At 40.2% G+C, this 20846-nt stretch overlaps 1 protein-coding gene across 1 annotated transcript in view; it reads right to left on the reverse strand.

Annotated features, from left to right (window-relative positions):
• LOC121944695 (phosphatidylethanolamine-binding protein 4) overlaps positions 1 to 20846 on the reverse strand; it is a 62654-nt gene that overhangs the window by 7122 nt on the left and 34686 nt on the right. Inside the window, exons 5-6 of the mRNA XM_042488584.1 lie at positions 1702 to 1747; positions 151 to 267 (exon numbers count right to left, since the gene is read on the reverse strand). Coding sequence (XP_042344518.1) covers positions 151 to 267; positions 1702 to 1747 — 163 coding nt within the window. The remainder of the gene's footprint in view (positions 1 to 150; positions 268 to 1701; positions 1748 to 20846) is intronic.

A 20846-nucleotide genomic window follows, 5' to 3' on the forward strand; every position in this document is an offset into this window, starting at 1 on the left:
TTGAGTTTTAATGCCTTGGTGCAATCTTTCTATTGCTGATTCAACAACTAAATGTTGGCAGTTGTGTTGATCAGTGTTGGTATATGATCGATGGTACTGCAGCAGCCAACAGTGCGGTGAACTCAAGGTGCTGGTGAGCGGAGTCATTACCACGGGATGACTGCTCCTGCTCGGTGAGTGACACTGGTGCATCTGGCAGCTGCTCATACAACATGAACTGGTAGCGGTGAAAACCAGATTTCTGTGGCGGGGTTGGAGGATGATACTCTGTGTGGAAAAACAAAAAAATCAGGATTAGCTGAGCTGAGATTGGTAATATTACAGAGCAATATACTGTATGCCATCATGACAATGATGCAACTAAAACAGTGGGCTAAATATTTGAAATCCCCTTTCTTTCCATTTATTCATTCTCTTCATGCATCTGGATTATTTTTCTAGATCACAATAAACCAAAGGTAGCTGTAACATTCTTCAGCCACTCTGGGTTATGGGTAGTTAACAGTTAACAATATTTCTTTAAATCCTATTTATTCAACACCAAACAATGCAACACCGCATACAAACCCAACTCTTTGTTGTTGTTGAACCTGTTATACTCAAATGTCTGATTTAAAAGAACAGCAGTAAGGAGCAGAAATGTCACAAACCCCTGGATGCAAGGGGTTATGAAGGAGCAATATAAATGTTACTCATAAACAATAATGACGTTAAATTAGAGATATACTTCGCAGGGATTAACGGTTACTGTTTGTAAACAAAATCACCAGCAGTAAAAGCATACCTTTCACTCTTGTTTAGGGCCTAGTTTTATCTACTTGGCATCTTGCCTCACTATGTTTGCATTTTTTTCAGCACTGTGGCTGCAAATTTTGTAGCTTCCTCTTGGATGTGTGCTGCTTACAGTCTGTCACCTGGTCGCTATATAAAGTCCGGGCCTTACCTGCACACAGCGCCCAGGAATGTCCTGAACACAGCTAAATAAGAAGAAAATAAGGAAATACAGATAGACTGCCACACACTTCTAGTGGGTCACAAATGGTGACTGACAGAGATTACTTTTGTATGAGTCTAAACCAGAGACACTTACATTGCTTTGCCCAAAGACCACTGACAGAAGGCCAGAGGCCAGTTAATTAAATTTTTTTGCTAATGTTGTTTTTGCTGTTCTCACTCACATTTTCCAAGAGGCAAATTCAGATGCTAAAACCTTGTTCATGTCAGGTGTACACAGGGGAATTTCTAGGATTTAAGGACATTTGAGGCCCAGACCACTGTCAGAGGTCTGAGGGATCCTCTCCTGGCACTTTTTTAAAAGATAAACAATTATTACTATTTTGATGCTTTTTTGCACTCTGGCACCTTATTTAAATTTAATTACAAAAAGTTCTTAGTATGTATCAATTTTTTTCATTGTTTATTAGAAAATCGTCAGCGGGTCAACCAGCACCTTATTGGGGGCCAGATTTGGCTCGCGGGCCATAAGTTGAGCAACACCGGTATATACTTTCATTATTATTATAATTTTTTTCAGAAAAATCACGCATGGTATATACCTTTAAATTACAGTAGTGAAAGTGATAACAAATTAAAAACTGAACTTAAAAAAAAGTACAAGCTAAAACATAAATGAGTAAGATAAACTTATGTGTTTTAAGTACACCTAGGTATAATGAATGGGCAACTGAAAACCATATTTACCAGTGAGGGTTGTCCCGTGCATCTGTCCTTTTATGAGTCCACTGCCCTGGTAATACAAATACTGAGTTAGTCAGACAAAGCATTTGGGAGATTGATGAATATTTGGTAGGTAGTTAGGTCAGTTCACTTCTGGCCAAAATACACGACAAGAAAGAAAACACAGTTGGTCATCATGTTGCTTCCACAACACAACATAACACCACTGTTCTCTTAGCTTTTTACTCACAAAGCCAAATATTCGGCACTCGCTTTTCTCAGTGGTCAGTCCTTGAATTAGCACCTACTACCAACTAGAGAGAGGCTGGAGAGGCCATTTAATTCCTGAGCCAATATTATTTGGAGCTTGTTGCTGAATTTTTACTAAATTACACATATATTGTAATATCAAAGGATTTTAGCAAGCACAGATTCAATAAACATTGAGACTTCGGTGATGATTGGAAAAAGACAATCATTGCTAGTAATCTAAAAATAAAAAAAGGCAGTTCCCAAGCAAATTAAACCACTGAGTACATTTCCAGGTAGCAATTTCCCATATTATTAATTGTATATTAACTTCCTGTTGCCTAGAAACAGACGTCATGTCAGTGGATGTGAAGCGCAGATATTTTTCATAAGTATTTTCTACTGTATATTTGTCAGGTTAAACTCCCTCATACCCAGGAAGCACACAGTCAGCCACTGCAAATTGCACACAGGAATGTTTGTTTAATAGACTTGGCTGCTTACTGCAAGACGGCTGCATCCTTGAGTGGGAGGAAAAGGACTAAATATGTTGTCTGTGAAATGGCCCAAAACCCACTTGAGGTAAGCATGGAAGTCCCCATCACAGGCATCAGATATCTGGTCTCAGCACCTATTTCTGTCCTCTTTTTCTTCACACACAAGCTCCCCCCACAGGGTAACACAGGTACTGTGTTACTAGACAGCATGTGAGGACAAAAGACATGCAGGACGAGGGCTTTTTTTTCCTCATATAATTTGATGTATGAGCTAAAATGGATAAAAAAAAAACTGTCTATAGTAGTATAGAAACATTAAGCCATATTTCTCACTGGGGACGTGGACTTATCCAGTTACGAACAGAAATATGTATGTTGTAGAGTTAATTTCCTCCTGGGAATAGTGCAAACACATTTTGCACTCAGCAATTATGAACTTTTTTAAAAAGGAAATTAAAATATAACATTGTTGCAAAGACAGCTTGATCCCCCATTTCAGTAATCTAAAAAATAACTTCACTTATAGTGTTTAGTTTATATTTTTGATGGGGAAACAGAAAGATTTTGTTTCCTTTCTAGTCATATGTGGAGAATTAGAAAACTGGACCGATCACAAATGCTGTTTGGAGGAGACCATAGTACATAGCGCCAATTAAAATGTTACAACTCTATTGTCATAAGTACATTCTGTGTCTGTAAATCTTCGCCAGAATGACTGAGATACGCTTTGTAATGAATCATAATTTTGTCATTTCTATTCGACTCTTTAAGTAAAAATGTAGCAGCATCAAAGCATGTGTCCTCTATTGTGCATCATCTCATCTCTAATCCTGTCACTGCTGTTTAGGAGGTTTAGCTGTAAGTATTAGAGTGCAGAGCACAAGTGTTTACACAGCCTGGTGAAATTCTGAAGATTAGTTTCAACTGTGAGTATCTTCATCCACTGATCAGTGAGAAAAAAAGCTTTATTTAGAAATAGCAAGAGTCCTGCAGCCTGCAGGATCCAAACCCATTGCCATAGCAACAGGTAGTCAACATTTGAGCGTGCAACATTTTCCCACATCTTAATGCTCGGCTCTCGCTCACTCTCCATGGCACCCTCTGCCCTTTTAATTTCATTACAATATATAGAGTAAAAACAACAGCAAATTAATACAAGATTTAAAGTCAACCAAACAATAAAAGACAAGTCAATCACAAGCAGAACTCACAGTTGATCACATTATTAATATTCACAAGATATAAATACCCTGAAAATAATCACTTTTGTGGTTGTGGCGTTTTTATCTATCACCGAGCAGAGCTGAAATCACAGAGGCTGTGACAGGGCAGGGCAATGTCGAGGTCGCAGACTCTTGATATTAACTGGGGAGTTACGGACTTGCTCACACTAATATACAGGACGTTCTCACATGCTGGGCGGCCTCCCTCAGGGACCCTGCTGTGGGGGCGGGACACAGAGTGTGAAAAGTTCTGACCACCAAATGATTGACAGCTGCTTGCTGTGTTAATTGTGTTTGGCTATTAAGAAAGGTTCAACTTGAAACATGCAATGACGGCATGTAGAGGGACTGAAAAGACTTTAGTGTTACTTGAGCGGGTTGAAATTCATTGTAGTTCAACCCAATTATATTCACCTAATGCCTCCCGGCCCTGTCAGATGATTTTCTTGTGACTCAGTGCAAAATCTGGGAATGATGATGTCATAAATCAGGGATATAACATGATTACAAGAATAACACACTTCCTGTTGTACCCACCAATAAGCTGGTGAACAAGCACTTACACTATAGGTCTCTAATTGAAGTTATTTCAACTACAGTTAAGCTGCATGTGTGATAGATGTTGTGGCTGCTTGCACTACAGAAAGTTTTTCATACAGTAAATCCATCACAGCTTTGTTAGCCACATCACGCATTGATGAAGTTAATCTTCGATCAATGATATCCTCAGCTAGGATGATAGTCTGAGCTCAGGGTTAGAAAAGTTAAAAGCGTTGAGACTCTAAGACACCCCAGATACAGTAAAACTCCCAAATAAAAACACGAAGAGTATGAACAGTTTGTGCTTTATACACTAAGATATCTATCTTAATATGGACACCATGACTGGTGACAATAAAGAAATCCCATAATGGATGTCATGAGAAAAGTATAAAATTGATTTATTATAATATGGTTTAATGACTATGTAATAAATACAAGGTTTCCACACATTTTCATAGAAAAAAATCCAAACTTTTCCATGACTTTTCAAGGATCCATGACAAAGTGTTAACATATTTTTTCCATACTTGTGCAGAGTTTTTCAATTATTTAAGATTCAAACTCTATTCAGAGATAATTTCAGCTAGCTTTCATAGGGAGAGACAAATGTGGAAAGAAAATGAAGAAACGTATGTAATACCACCCAAAACATTTTCACACACTGATGTATATCAGAGCTGCAAAACGTCAACAGCCTCAGAAAATGAATTTGCCGTTATGTTACATTTCGTGAAGATTATACACGGAAGATAACTGTAAAAATGTCATTACTCACAGTATTCAAGACTTTTCCAAAACTTTCAATGATTTTTACTAATTGCATGACTTTTCAAGGCCTGGAAAATGTGAAATTCTATGACTTTTCCAGGTTTCCCATGACCGTGGGGACTCTGTAAATATGTAATAATGGGTGAAATTTTGATGTAAAGTATTTTGTTAATTCTTATAGACTGTATTGTCTAGTGTATCATACTAGGGTGTACTAATATATACATACATTTAAAAAATATCAAACATACTCAAACAGAATCAATTGTGTGACTCTTTTGCAGTGCAATACTATACATGTACACTGACCAACTGCAACTGTTTTAATTTTGGATTACCTGTGCTGGCGTCAAACTGAGAATCAAAGTTACACTGCATAAAGCAGATGTCAGAGAAAAAAGAAGCTTGGATGGTTGTAATTGTGCAGCATTGTTCGCTCATAATACAAAAGCAATCATATGGACATAAGGGTCCAGTAGTCACTTATTGTCTTTGTAAGCAATTAGGTTTTTATCTTGTTGCACTCAACTGAAAAGCAGCAGAATATTAAAATGTGCATCTTTACTACAAGTGCCCAATAGAGTACTCACGGCTGCTGTGTCAGTGTTTCAACTGTTGGAAATTTGCAAGTTATGTCATTTCAACAGCTGAAAGTTGAAAAACACTCGGAACTGCCGCTTCATTATTTATGCAGTTACCAAGGAACCCACTATTAGAGCTTCTAAATATTTTCTCACCAAGGCACTTACGCTTTAAATTCATATGTTTATGACTCACATAATGCCTTTTCGGTTCAATCATTCATAGAGATGAACATACTTTTGTGGTCATATTGTATGTTTTGGATTGTTCTGCACACATCTTTAAGATGCCTTTATGAATTTATATTTACTTAAGCACATATGTACAAGAGTTGAATTTTTGCTGCTTTGCTCTTATTGTGTGACAGGTATAAAGGTTGAATACATATTCAGTACATCATATACTAGAGTCACGTTATAAAATCCTGCATTTAAGAAGACAGAGAAACTCAGGATACTTTAAAACATTGTTGCGATGACAAAAATACTTCAGATACAATTTGAACACTGTGCAAAGTATTGATCTTAATAATAAATAAATCACCACAAATCACTGAGACTAAATGATGTAGATTAAAAATAATTCCGGCCACCAAACCCTGACAATTATCAAACAGTCATTCATCACAGCACTAATGATAACAGCACGGAGCTTTAGTGCCAATCATTTGTCAATAGTCAGCATAATGCAATAATCTTTTTATGTCAACGAAACAGAGAACGACACAAATGACCTGAATTGAGTTCAACTGAGAGCTATTAGGTCAAACCAAATGTGACCACACTTTACATCTTTCTAGGAGGGGAATACCCATTCTTGTGGCTGTGATAGTGAATCACATACTGAGCAGTGTGGGAGAGGCAGAAACTGACAGAAATAAAAACTGAAAGCATTGAAATGGAATACTCTTTAAGACCAACAGACTTTGATACTCCGAAGATTAAAGATGTATTATTACTTCAAGAGGAGAGAATTCCTTTTGATATAAAAGAGACTATGAACCAGTGAGCAATAACTTTGAGTGGGAGAGAAGTTATGGCATCTGAATCAGGGGAGGCCTGGACTTTGTATCAATGCTATGTTTCAGTTTTTAAATTCACTCATACAAATTCTATAACAGTGTAAATCCTGACAATACCAGTGGCTAAATATTGTTTTGTATTGTGCTGACATTGCTGAAAACTGTCCAGTCACCTACTGACATATTTGTGGCAGCAAAGGTCACCATGAGTAGGGACACCACCTTTCAAGGGGAGCGGCCTGAGTTCAAGACTCGGCAACAGGAACCACGAGGTGTGATAAATGGCCCATTAAAAAAGAACAGAGAGTCCCAGCAAGCTGTTGTAGAGCTGACCCTGACCTCTGATTGCCCTGTGAGGGGCAGTCATTGTAAACAGCAACATGGATTTCAATATAAAACTTATGAATATTTTCCACTGCTTCTTCCTACATTTTAGAGAAACCATTTTCACTGAGGACTTTCCATTTTTCTCTGCTCTGTTCAAATGTAAGAGCCAGTCACCACTTAAGACTGCAGATCTAACTAATGTTAGTCCAGCTGCGCTGTTTCGGACACTTCATCCTGCCTCTCCCTGTTGTTCATCGTGGCCCAGCTTGCCTTCATGTTTTACTGACTCCATTTCACACTCTGACTCAGACAAAAGCAGAAAGGATCCCGAACAACCTACACGTTATGAGCAATGAATAATTCTGAAAATCTGGAAAAAGCAATGCAGCAGAGCTTTTTGTCTCTCTGTGGGTCACGTAATAGCCTGACACTCTAACCACCAATATTCAGCACAAACAAATCTGGCTCTGAGCTCCAAGTGAAGCACAACTGAGGCTGATCCAGACCAATGAATTTATCATAATCAATAAAATGAATCAGAAGTAGTTATAACAAATTCTTGGAAATTATTATTGATGGGACGCAGATGCCCCTCCTGTGGGTCTCAAGGAAGCCGGGTATGAATAAGGTAAACCTGCTAAACACTTGAGATTAATCTTGATATCAACATGCATTGTTAGTTCCTCCAGGCCTAAGTGGAGAAGATGAGCAGCGTGTTTGTATAACGTGTCTACATAACTTCCGCTGGGAATCCTCTGACAAGAGGTAGGAGTCCGCGAGGAGGTGGTGAGTAGGTGCAGGGGTGCGGTTTCACCAGGAATACCCACTTGCCCAAGAACCCTTCTCCTTCTCTGTGTGGGTGAGTGCTTCCCTTTGTCAGTTACTCATGCACCTCCTTGTATACACACCACTTCCCTCCCCCTCCCTAGCACACCCTGTAAACCCACACCTACGACAATCAGCACCCACGTCCTTCTAATACAGTTCTGAGAGCATCATTCTCCCTTTTACTTGCAGTCAGGCTAACAGACGGGGAGAGAGAGCATGACAGATGGTGTTCACAGCTCTATTTCTGAGGCTGGACTTGTACCGCCACAGCCACCCCTCCCCCCCTTCGCCTATTCCACTCAAGCCAAGTGCTTATGACTGCCTCCTCATCTTCGCCTCAGTAATCAGCCCATTCATTTGCAGGGTTATTGTGAATTAAAAGTCTGTGTCTCACAAGAAACCTGACCATTTACAGGTTAAACAGCTTTTTTTCTGCAAGAGAAAAGAGTGGGAATCACATCACTGCTCAACTAGGGGAATGAGATATCTTGAGGAAGACAATACATTGAATTTCTGCTCATAACAACGTAATTCCTTTAAGGATCGGGTTAGGGGTATTTTAATTTAATCTGTCACCTGTGAACATTAAATGACTGGGTGCCTGGATTCTAGTGTAATGAGTAAAAGGAGACCAGAGAGATCACCTGACTTTTGAGTTAGAGTCATTAGTATGCGAAAATTTACTGACAAAAGATTTGGACTTATATAACAACTGAGAATACTTAGCTACTCATAATTAAATCTTATTTTCATATCAACAGCCTCCCATGCACTGTCTCACCACTTATCCTGTTCGGGGTCACAGGGGGTTGGAGCATATCCCAACATACATTGAAAAAGTCAGGGACACTCTGAACAGGTTTGTCACATATCACAGGTCTGACATTTCAAGACGTGCCAATTAGATGTTCTCATTCAGTAGCTGGTTTGTCTAAAGCATATGCATGATGCTATAGAAATAGGTTGGTCGTTGCGTTACCCTGGATAGGCTGCTCAGTTCCTGCTGTCCACTGTCTTACTCTAAAGCCTCTTTTTCACTGGACTAAAACCCCCACTACACCCACTAACATCTGGGTTTTGTCTTTAATGGACAAGGTTACAATCAGCATTTATTTCTAGGACAAGTGACTCTGTACACTATAACAAATTTTCCTGTTACATCATGGTAAACTACTGGCAGCTGTAGTTGCCAGCATACTACCGTTTTTTTACAGTGTCAGTACCCTAAATTACGTCAACAGCATACAGAAGTTAAATTTATTATAGGGCTGTTTAATTGCGATTAATTGCAGACTTTCAATAGTTAATAACAATAAATCACATTTTTTAAATTCCATCATTTCACATTTAAAAACAGTTGTGATGCTCATATTGACCAGGTAAAGCAATTCGTACCAGATTGTTAAATGACAGAAAAAAATGCATCTGACTAGTATAAAGTGGGCGTGTCTGTGAAGGGGAGACCTGCGGGTAACTTCAGAATCCATTTTCATTTATATATCTTGAGGTCAGAGGTCAAGGCACCCCTGTGAAATGGCAATGCCATTTTTCCACTGCCAAAATTTAGCCTAAATTTAAAGCATTATCAAGCCACCTTCCTGAGAAGCCATGACAAGGTAATAGTTTCATATGACGCCAGTTTCACCACTCTAGTTTTAAAACTTAGCCTTGCAGAGCCTCTTAAAGACGGGAATGTCGGCCAGCAATAAATGCAATTAAAATATGAATAAGTAAATATATAAATAAAAGACTTAGGTATGAACCGTAATCATGTCACTATTAATGCATTAATACTGACAGCCCTAATTTATCACTGTATTCTACAGTACAATTTGAGGTTTATAGCAATAACACTGCCTCCAAAAAGCGTCAAGATTCATAGTGTTTTACTGCATTTTGAAAAAACATCCTTGTAGGGTTTAGCAGTTGTGAAATCTTTTAAACCAGTTTAGCCAAACACCAGACCAGACCGGTGTACTGAACTGAACAGGCGACCAAGCAGACTCAGCAGCCTTTCCCCTGAGTAATGACATAATGACACTTTGTCCCAACAGAAAACTAGCATTTGGGCTCTCTCTCCACATTAAATCCCTTTAATATGCACTTCTGTTACATCACATCAACAATCCACCTAGCTATCAGCTGTGTGCTTGAGATCAGCCTGGAGATGCAACAACTTAAAAGATGGGCGAGTAGCCCACTTGCTATCTTTCTATGTTTGTAATGTCATTTTTTAAAAAGAGAAAACATAATTTATTTTGTAATATTTACAGAAAATGACATTAAATATAGCCAACAGAAAAATGCCTAGCTTATTACTTCCAGTGGTCATTTACCTTATGAAAAACTTTCCGCACCTTAGTGATCTCCCTCCAGCCAGCCTCCCCCTTAATTAGGGATTTGGAGGGAAGTAAGCAGGTATAGTATAGGTAATACCCCATTCAAACTTCATGAATTGGCCGTTGCTTATCCTTTGTGGAGCTTTCAAAGAGAGGGACAGGAATTAATAGAAACACAGCGTATGACAAAAGTTTATCTCTAAACTGGGCTCCATGTTGCACGCAGCCAGGTGAGACAGGCCTTTCATCAGCTTCATATCCAAAATGATGTCATATTGGTGCAGTTTTAGTTTTTTTGAGAAACTCTGCCGTATCTCCTCTCTTCAACTCCAAGAAATACTTGAACTTTCTAGTAAACAAATACAGCTTGAGCCACTCTCACTCATCCAGCCTTGTCTGGATGTCTAGTCTGTATATATACCTAATATAATGTTAACCATTTTGTCATATTGCTTAATACTAATGCAATTTGGGTTAGATTTAGCACAGCGACATCATCAGCATAGGTTACTGATGTAGGCTACCTCTTAATTTGCAAGAATGTGTCAAAGATAAATGCTAGTTCAGCAGGTTTGCATAAAATAAAACCATTTTAAGCTTGTACACCAGACTTGACGAGCAAAACCAAAACTTCTATTTATGTCTTCTTCATCGTGTCACATACTTTTCGGCATGGACTTTATACTTCTGAATTTCAGTCGATCAGGCCTCCTTAACATTGATTGACTACAGCTGCAACAACAAGCCACTTTGTTTAATGATCTGGGCTGCTACTCAGCTCTTAACCACCCACCAGTGTCTTCTCCAGCCAAACATGTCCATGGTCAACCAACTGGTGCACCACTCTCTGCCATCACTTCTAAAACTGCAGGACAAAGTACCTGCTCACCCACAGGAGAGACTGGACGTCAGTGCACTGCCCTCGATCTGGTGGCAAGAGAAAAGCTGCTCGGTAAGGCTCCAGATTGGAAGCGCATAGTTACATTTCCCACTGAACAACAAATTCAGACCTGGAAACAATCAGCTAAGGCATCATATATATATATATATATATATATACTGTTCTCCATTTGAAAGTGAAACACTTTCTCCCCCTCACTTCAAACTGGCTTTTGAGCAGGACACTACACTCTCCCAGCTTTGGTCCATCTTTGCCAGGTGGCCCTAAAAGATCTCAAGGACAGTGTCAGGAGCCACCTTTCAGCAGCACATCTGAAACCACGTCTACAGGGAGCTCTACGGCTTACAATACCACCAATGCTTTCCCATTCTGATCTATGACTTACACTCATGGAGGCTATTGGGTAATCATGTCGAAAGTCTGGCCCAGGGACAAATTGTGGCCCTCAGACCAATTTGAAATGGCCCTCGACTTGATTTTCAAAACATACTATATGATTAATGGAATTTTGATTAATCGAGCAAGATCACTTGGCCTTTATTTTCATTCACCTCATGATGGCATGACAATCATACAGTTTGTAGACAAGCACAGAGTAGGAACTGCGTAGGTGAAGTTAATGTATTTTCATAAATAGAAGGTAAACAAAATAACGGTTACCTAACACCAGATATTTCCTGCAACATGGCCAACATGGTCACAGCCAAGACGCATAAAGCCAACAGTGAGGGCTGGCGCTTTCAGGAGCGATGGAAAACGGAATACTTTTTCACTTACAGATAATACAGTTTGTGTTTTAGTTTTTTTTTTTAATAACTAACTGGCCCCCAAGTATTTTCACATGATCTAATCTGGCCCCCATCAAAAAAGTTTAGTCAACCCTGCTACAGGGGGTCTCTGTGGACTTGGATTACAACCTGCACAGTCACAGACTTTCTTGAGTTGCTTTTTGCTCGATGGTATCTATTTCCATAAACAATGGCCCACAGTTCATCTCTGTGAAAGTCACAAGGGAAAGGGGCAAAAAACCTGTATATATATGGTTCTGTAACTGAGGCAAAACGAGTGTGAAGAGACTGAACAAGGTGCTGAAGAACGACTTTAAAGCTCAGCTAACAGATGGCTTTACCAATCCAAACTACATCATATTCCTCTACTGAAAGCTCTTTTCAAAAGCTAGTCTTTGGCCTGCGCAGGTCACGATTAGCTGGGACCTGTTATCTTCTTCAAGATGGCACACAAACAGACAAAACCCAGTGCTGCATGAACTGGGAGTAATGTCAGCCTTTATTTTACAGCAGGCAACCTTTACTTCTCAGCTGAGCAGCTGGCAGATGTGTATGGCAGTTAAAGCATGTGCACAGTATGTTTTATTCATGTTAGCAGAGCACAAGTAGTGATGTAGCAGCATTGCCATGATCCAGACATTTGAATCAACCAATCAATCATTTGTCACATGGAATTACACAAGGTACAACTCCAGTGAAATGTGATCCCATCAGCTCCTTTAACTTGTGCATTGTAATTTAGTCCTTTTGCATCTTCTTTCATTGTTGGCTGCTGCTTTCTAATTGTTTTTCCGCATGGCTCTGGTAATCTATGGTTTCTTGTTGTGGAATGATTTAACTGTCCACATATCCCAACTCTTACAAGACGGCCGCATGGTTGCTCCTCCCAAATACTGGCAGCACCGCTCTACAGCCGCCTCTGAACAGTGTATAGCAATGATCCATGGCAGGAACGGGACAGCACCTCACATTCCCACCGACACACCAGTCCCACCAGTCCTCTGCTCTGTTAGATCGGCATATGGAAAAACAGTCACGCGGCTGAATGGCGCTGTGCAGGATTTAGCCACTCCAAGTTTGATTTGATTTGTCAAGTGTCATGACATGAAACAGTGTTTCTTTTCTTCTTTCAAAAACGACCAATAAGCACATCAGGGGACTTGATTAGCCAATCAGCGCCATGGGCGGGATTAACAGCATTCTCAAGACTTGTCGAGCCGTGCACTGGAACCACTGAGAAGTAACAACAACAACAACAACAACAACAACGGTGAGCTCCTTAACGTTAGACAAGAGAGACAGTGCTCTCCAGTCTGTTGTAAATTACCTTCTCAGTAATGCTGGACATTGTAGTTTGTTTTACTTTTCTCCACTCCACTCTTTAACAGAACAGCACAAGACCTGCATTTTTTTCAGGAGAGGGAGAGATGCTGTGCTGCTCAGAGCTGCTGACAGTTTACTCTGAGAAATAAGTCACAAAAACAGACCAAAAAGTGCGGGGCTGTTCATAAAACATTCAGAATGCGCAGGCTTAACAACAACACTGATGCCACACTTCTGAAGTCACTCATGTCTGGTAGCAATGCTGCTTTCAACCATGCTTTTTAAAGCTGTGTGTAGTGATATGACGCCATTACATCAAGTCAAAATATTGCCTTTATCATGATATGAATTTTTCTTATAATATTAAAAACTGTACTAGTATTATCATAAATAACGTGGCACACCCCTAGTACGTTGGCATGGCTACTCATCAGTGTGGTTTAAAGTGACATTAGATTTAGGCAGATATGTTGGTCTCTGGTGATTGCTTAGGGAAAAATGAGTCCCCTTGCAGGAACTGTTTAGAGTGGACGCAGTGTTAGACTGAAGATGAATACAGGATGTACTGAGTTGACAATTCTGTCTGATATCAGGCACATAGTTGCTCCCCCGACTCCATGTCAAGATAGGAAAAATCCCACAATAAATAAACTCAAAATTAAATAATTTAGCACATCAAATACATGATGCCGTATTGATTCAATTCCGTATTTTATACAGCTTTTCGATGTAATTTTCACCATAGAATTAATGGCTAATTTCCCTTTCAAAATGAATAAAACTGATCATATTGACCCCTATAAAATCAAACACAAACCTAATCATTTTTTCTGGAGTCTCCAGTAACGGTAAATGAGCCTGTGTTGTGAAAAAGCCTAATGGGCTTGAATCCGGGTTGATTGGTTGGTAGAGCAACCTAACGGTGATCAGTTGAGTGGGATGGATTGGCCTAAGCAGGACAGGGTGAAAGCCAGTGGGGGAGTCACCCATGATCTGCTTCAGTGCATCAACAAATTAACCTACTTAACAATAGCCTGCTGGAATAATGGCTTTGGTAAAGAAACTCATTTGGCTTTGGTAATGAACTGAGTTGGAAACATAAACAGTCCAGTTATTAAGTGAACTCCAGCCATCACTGACACCACCCGACACACTATGATGTACCAAACCTACACGACACCGGCCGTGCTCATTAGCGGGCAGACATACTATTACTCAAATCACTGACTTAAGAAACTAGCCACCCAAACTCATTATCAGACTCATCTATTCAGTCTAATTTGCATAAATTACAAATATGCCTTAACAAAGTGGCCATGAATGGGTTGGTCATCTTATTCTCATAGAGCAGATTGGGCCTAACAGGGCAGAGTAAAGGCCACAGTGAGAGCAATTTAGTAAGATAATTTCATCCAACCTGGGCGCTGCTTCCGAGCCCTCACAGGCTCCTGTGTGTGTGAGTATGGGTGCTGATGAGTCTGTACTTTAGTGCTGTTGAGGGAAGCCCAAGCATGAGTTCCCAAGGTAACAGTCGGTTTGAGTGGGGGCTGGCTGACTCATTTGAAGGGAATCCTGGAACCTGAACAAGGCTGCCCACTCGCCCCACCCCCAGCTTCATCAGCACAACAAGCAAACAAGGCGCTGACATGTCCCCATATAGGGCTTCCCACTGACGGGGGTGGCACTGGAAAATCCCAGCCTGAGCTTGCCTACAAGTAGCATCAGAAGACACGCACACACAAACACAAGGCCTCGCTGCTCCATGGCTACAGCGGTTTCCGGCAGTAACAACAGAAATCCGCAGAGATAGTAAATTAATAGGTTATAATAAAGCTGTATGCCTACAAATGCATCCAGGCACGTGCTGGATTTTGATTAATACATGAGAGGATGGGGGAGAATTAAGGGGGTGGAAGAGGAAGAGGAAGATTAAGCTTATTAAAACAGTCAATGGCATAGAATTAAAACAGTTTTTTTGAAGTGTGACACAAAATAAATGAGTATCGAAGGATCGTGGGCCTGGGCGTGGAGGAGTAGGAGAAAGAGAAGTGAGAGGAAGAGGTGGAGGATGAAGGAGGAGTAGGTGGACAAGAGAACGAACTCTTTGCCCACACAATTAATCTAATTATTAAGAAATTAAAAGAGATCAACAGGCGTGTAATTGACCACTTAATTAGTTCAAGGTCAGTCTATTCTTTTGACTTTGGAGGGACCATGGCACAAGTAGATGGGGAAATTTGGTTGAAATATCACGCAATTTGCAATGAAACTGATTAACTAATGAATGACCACAAGTCTGTTTCCATACAGATGTGGCATAGTTTTACAAAATTCATACAATAGTTTTATGTACTATAAATCCAACATTGTGTTATCTGGAGAAAACAAAGGCAACAGACCATTTAAAAACTGAATAACAATTTCAGAAACAGTAAAATTTGGCCATCAAACAAAAACCTGTACATGCAGTCAGTAATCCCTGCTGCTGAGAGTAGCCATTTGATATGCTTCTGTCCGCGGTTATATCTGTTGATAACTCTATAGTTCATTCAGTGTCTTTAGTCATTAACAACTGAGAGCTGGTACAAAGGGATTTAAGAGGCAGCATTACTGTTTTGAATCGCTGGATGTTTAATTCTTCTATTATAATTGAGGCAGGAGCGAGACAGAGGTTATGGTAACTGCTGGAAACCTGTCCCACTTCACAGAAAGGTTAATGAACCTTACAAGTCCTATGGGAGATGGAGTATGCTGTTAATTTGACAAACGTGGGAAATAAATGCTTTTATGCTTTTATTGACGGTGACCAATAGCGGCCTTTGCTGAAATGAAAGGTTTTAGTCTTTTGGGTGCTTTGCTATGAGGCAAAACAATAATGTGGAATGCATTTGTTGGAAGAAACTAAGTACATAATTGTTTGAATAGCAATTTCAGGCCAAAAAGCATCTTCATTATTAATTCCTACTTTTTGGGGAACATATACTGTGCAAAATGTACAGTAACCTAATTCACGTTATGAAACATCTGCCTTTATTCTGAATACATTTGCGGCAATGAGGGATTTTAAAAAGCTTTATTTTAAAATCTACATATTTCCACAACCCATTTTATGCACCGTTGGTCTGGGTTACATTTTAACAGGGCACCAGGGGTATAATATACTGACAGCTTGAGAGGAACATGTGCAACAGTGTCTGTCGGCGCTAACCTGAATCGGTCTGTGGGTTAGAGGGGATCATCGAAAAAGGTGGCGTTGATACATCTGAACAGGACAGAGGTTTTAGGCACAGGACCAACTATGTATACTGTGTGCATGATTAAGAGATTAAATGGATAATCTCCTTCCCATTCAAAGAGCTTGACGGAGGCAGGGATCTGGTTTCACAAAGATAGACTTTTACCATGGCTTAAATCGGTTCAGATAGACATCCAAGTTCACCACTTACCATAAGCTGTTTTTGACGTCTTAGGTGAAACACATGTTCTGTTTATCTGTAAATTATGACTCTTTTCAATTAAGAGAACGACTAGAAGAATAATTATAAGGGCAATAAATATGCTTTTTAATTTATCCAAGCAAGTTGTTTACTTGTCAGCAGGTGACATTTGTGGTTACTTGACCCTGAAATCTTCATAGAAAAAATTATAATCTAAGTATTTTAAAGACAACCCATTTTCTGAACTACTGTTCCTCCAGTTAAGGGCCCTGACACACCAAGCTGACATGCGGTCGTTGATCAATATCACTCTGTCGGTGAGCATCTGTTGCCCTAGTTTTTGCGGTGTGTCCACGTTGTTGGCAATAGTGTGCCAAACTCACATATTGAATTGGCATTAGAGCCTGTCGGTGAGTGGAATTACTCTGATTGGCAGTTCAGCTCAGTGCATGAGAAGAGAAACAGACGTGAGGAAAGCGAACAAACAGCTTAAGTCGAGAGGAGGTGAGATGGAAACAAAACCACTGAGCTATTTTGGATGGTGTCACAAACTTCCCTTTTTATTGTTTAAAAAAAAATTAAAAATTCTGTGCCCACTATCTAAATAGCGGGTCCGTGAACAGAGCGCAGGTGAAACTCACCATGGCTTATTTTTATCTCTCAGCAGCAGTTTGAGAAGCGGCCTGGATAACTGATCAGTTGATTTGTTCAAAACTGATCAGATCGATGGATCAGAGTGCAGAGTGACTGAATCTTTTGAACTCACAATTAAAGGTTAAGTTTTACTTTAACTGTGCCTGGTGTTCTGCTGCTGTGTCTGTGACATCAGTTAGCCCGGCGCACTGAGTGTGTGGTGCAATGAATAAACGCATGGTATATATATTTCAATAGCGCTAGAAAATCTATTTGTGGCAGCAGATGTTTCAATTGTGGCAGCCCACCACAAATAAATGAATGTGTGCGAAACCCTGAATTTATCATTTTGAGGTACTTGTACCTTACTTGGGTATTTTCATTCACTGCAGCTTTATACTTTTACTCCACTAAATAAGTACTAATTTGAATGCAGGGCTTATGATGGGCTTTTTGTGCTATTGCTACTTTTATTTCAAGAAGTTGTATGTAACATTCAGAGCATATCTATGATTCAGAGGTCATCTTAAAACAGCTCTCAACATGGAAATGACTGAGCCGGCGGCTTACAGCTAAAAGTGCAAACAGTGCTGACAGAGCTAACGGTATTAACATGAGGGGAAGTCAGAGGGTGGCCGCTCTTCTTCTGCGACAATCTATTCTGCCACCGAGTGTCAGGATGGCATTAACAGCGGTAACTGCTATGAACGCAGTGCAATGCGACGGTTATTAGCGAGCCAGTGAGATACACAAAAGGACATACAGAATCACTAACATGCATGTGTGAAGAGACAGTCTACCACAACAAAGAAGAGCGAAACTCCGACTGCAACACACAGAGATAGATCACTCCACTATATCTTTACATAGCATATCATTGTTTGCTGCTACATTAAGACTCTTAGTTTTTTATTAAGCTACTTTAAGTAAAATATTTGACTATTTCTTCCACCCTTGATTTTAGGTAGCTCGTACTAGCAGATTGTGATAGTCAAGTTCAGTTCAGGGAAAGATTGCTTTCATGGTTAAAAGCAATCTACAATGAGGAGAACATCAGTCAAATTCAAACACTTCCCATACTGTTACTTGTTGCCCACATAAACATGAGTCATTTTAAATGGCTTGAACAAACTACTACTGCTGTGATTGTTTTGGAGAGGACAGGCTCCATTTGTCAGCAGGTGCAATTGTTACAAAAGGAAGACAGCCTTTTGCTCTTTTTAAGCTTCATATCAGTCTTTATCCTTGTGCAGCTGTTTAAGTAGTATCGGATGACTAACAGCAACACTGAGACTGTCCTAACCATATGGACTCATCTATGGATGTCCTAACCATATAGACCAGTCCAGCATATCGTCATGAAACCAGCCCCGGTCTTGTTCTTTTTGATACCCTCGCCAACTCGCTCTCCCTGTCTCTCACTCTTTCCTTCTCCCAGCGATACTATGGGCACTGTTTCCTGTGCCTGTGTGTGCAATGTTTGCCAGAGGAACACACAAGAATCTGAGCTCCACAATCCCTCTTAACCTTTGACCTTGGCTTATTGTTACCTGTGAGCAGCACTGTGGCAAACATGTTGTACAAGTACTATACAGCCCTGCAAGCTGTTTGTGTTCTGCAAGTATGGAGGGCAGGGGAGGAGGGAAGGAAGAGAGGGAGCTATTTAATCCCCCCCAAAGGAACTCCCCTCTCAACCCGTATCGTGAACTCACAGGCAAATCGCGTTGCTGGAAGGCACACCACACACACACTGCTGTCTTTTTAATTTCATCAGCTGAAAGAAATCTATACAGTGCTTTGGAATCCGACTGAGCTGCGGAGAGAAGTGAACTATACAGCACCCTGGAATGTAAACAGGTTTCTCACCAAGTGTAGCATAAAAATACCACATTGTAACAAACCTCTTGGCTATGATAATGGTCAATAGCACAGATCAGAGGTCTTAGTAGATTTTATGGTTGTTAGTCCTACAGCATATCAATAAGAACAAGTTGAACAAATCCAGAGAACAATTCAGAGGAAATGCAGCAATGGTACACAAATTATTCAAGTGTAACACAGATGAAATGTTGGCTTCTGCTGAACGCTTTGTATTGATGGTGGCTTTTTTTTTTTTTTTTTTTTTGCTTGCCATTATGAAAAGCATTATCTCCTGAGAATATTAGGAATGCTTTCATTAAATCCCATGCAGACAGCAGCTCAGTTAGAAACAGATATTGGGTGTAATCTGTGGAGAATGGACTCATCTCTTGCACGATTTCTGCAATTGTCAAAAATACGCACAAAAATAGGAACACTTATTTCACAAAAAAATGAGCAAATATTTACAGATTATTGTCAAACCTCCATTCCCAAGCTTGGATAACAATGATGTCTGAATCTTGGTGGCTGCACTTTTTCTGGCATGCAAGTTTATTGTATGATACACAATCTGCCAGACCAGTTCTTATTATTTGTTCATTATATAATGTCGTTCTTTGTCTATAGTGCAATTTTCTAATTTTATAGTTTGGTATAACTTTTGGAATACAAACAATCCTAATCAGTACGTAGAGTTAGACAGGCCACTATAATATCTGCCAACTTTGCATTCATAGCTGTCACACTTAATTATCATGCCAAAATAAAAGAAAATACATTGGCTGCAGGAGGTCTTTTGTGAAGTCTTTGTTTTTGTGTACAATTAACTGGCAAGCTTGCTATATACTTAAGTAAGGGCTATTTTAGGTGAGCATAATTGTTAGTGAGTTGTTTTTATCAGCATGCCTCACTCCCCTTCACCGCACCCTATCAGGAGACACCCCTAAGAGGAAGTGTTTTCCTCCGCCGCGGCCCCAGCAACCCCCCACTAACCCTGACATTTGTTCATTTACCCGCCCCTCTCTCTCCCCGTCTGAGTTCCATGCCTGCTTTTTTTCCTTCTTGTCCATGTCAGTCAAAAATTGACCAGTATAAAGGGGAACAGGTAGGCAGACTCACGGCGAGCCCCCCACCTGTACCCTGAAACACACGAATTCGCATGCGGGGCCGACTGCCAGAGATCCTGCTTTACTGACTGAAGTGGAGGGTGGGGGGGGGATGACAAAGACGACAGCTTGTGTGGGGGAACATTGTCTGCGGCTGCGACTAGAAATCTTTTCAGGAAAAACAGGATTTTATACACAATGGTCGTGGGTGTGAAGAAAGGGGGCACATATTAAAAGAAGCGCCTTTATGTGTGCAGAGCTACTGGTTTTAAACTGCATTTGCATGGAGAAGGTCCAATCTGTTCTGTTTTTTCCCCTACTAGGCTATAGTGTGACAGACTGGATCAAAGGGGGCTTTCCAGGTTGTCCTTGTTTTCTTGGAGACTAATCGTGATATATCCAGGACAATGTGCAGGGTACAAATTAAAGTAGCACACTGCCACACAGTAGGCCTTCTTCCTTAAATAAAATAAACGTGTCAGAGAACTGAACAAAATGTAATGTGGTAAAATCAATAGGAATTTTGTTTTCTTAGAAAAAATATTAGGCAGCATAGTATAGCATTAGAATAATTTATGGATGATTGTTTCCACGCTGCCCAAACAGCCTCTGATAGGAAACCATAGCAGCTCAAGTTCTTCATGCAGTGAAACCTCCTCAATCATCTCACCACGGCAACCACAGCAGGGAGGTCAGTTGTTATAGAGATGGCAAGAGGCTTGGTAGGTTATCAGCTACAGTATC

Source organism: Plectropomus leopardus, chromosome 6 (assembly GCF_008729295.1).
Source record: "Plectropomus leopardus isolate mb chromosome 6, YSFRI_Pleo_2.0, whole genome shotgun sequence".
NCBI classification, from domain to species: domain Eukaryota; kingdom Metazoa; phylum Chordata; class Actinopteri; order Perciformes; family Serranidae; genus Plectropomus; species Plectropomus leopardus.